This window comes from Pterocles gutturalis, unplaced genomic scaffold (genome assembly GCF_000699245.1).
Source record: "Pterocles gutturalis isolate BGI_N339 unplaced genomic scaffold, ASM69924v1 scaffold39850, whole genome shotgun sequence".
Taxonomy (NCBI): domain Eukaryota; kingdom Metazoa; phylum Chordata; class Aves; order Pterocliformes; family Pteroclidae; genus Pterocles; species Pterocles gutturalis.
The window spans coordinates 2,090-2,683 of NW_010139646.1; the positions used below are offsets into that span (position 1 = coordinate 2,090).

The following is a 594-nucleotide window of genomic DNA, read 5'->3' on the forward strand; positions in this document are numbered from 1 at the left end:
TTCTGGCCACCCTCATTGGGACAGGGCAGGCCCTCCCCACGCTCATTTGAGCCCAGAGTCCGGCAACTCAACAGAGCCAAACAGTTCCCACAAAATCCAGCCTTTCCTGACCCATCACGCTGGGATCCTCCCACTGCTTCCCCCAGTTCCAGGGCTCAAGTAACGGCAGCACCGCCAAAAACCCAAAAAACCCAGGGGCTAAAGCAACCCAGCCCCGGGGAGAAGGGCTCGCTCCTCCCCATGGCCCAGCCACGGCGGAGGACCAGCTCCACTCCTTCCCCAAGGATGAGCCTCAGCCCGCCCGGGGCTCGGTTTCCTCATCTCCCTGGAGAGCCAGAGCTGAGAACAGCTCACAAGCCATCGCAGCCCCGTCACAGCAACACCCAGCCCACAGCAAGAGGGAAGAGAGCTGGCCAAGGAAGAAGCCGAAGAAATGGGGGTGGCCACCCTGCAGCCCCGTGGATGGGGGTCCAGCTGCAGGAGCGGGGTGCCTGGGGCGTTGGGCGCGGCAGGAGGAACCCGCGGCAGGTGGAAGCGTCAGCCCTGCGGCACTCACCTCGCACGTGGATATCCGTGTCGGTCATGAGCAGCACG

General features: G+C 64.1%; 1 protein-coding gene across 1 annotated transcript in view; it reads right to left on the reverse strand.

Moving 5' to 3' along the window:
* Positions 1-594, reverse strand: part of DHX30 (DEAH (Asp-Glu-Ala-His) box helicase 30) — a 17,568-nt gene that overhangs the window by 271 nt on the left and 16,703 nt on the right. The window contains 1 exon segment of the mRNA XM_010083393.1: positions 520-594. Coding sequence (XP_010081695.1) covers positions 520-594 — 75 coding nt within the window.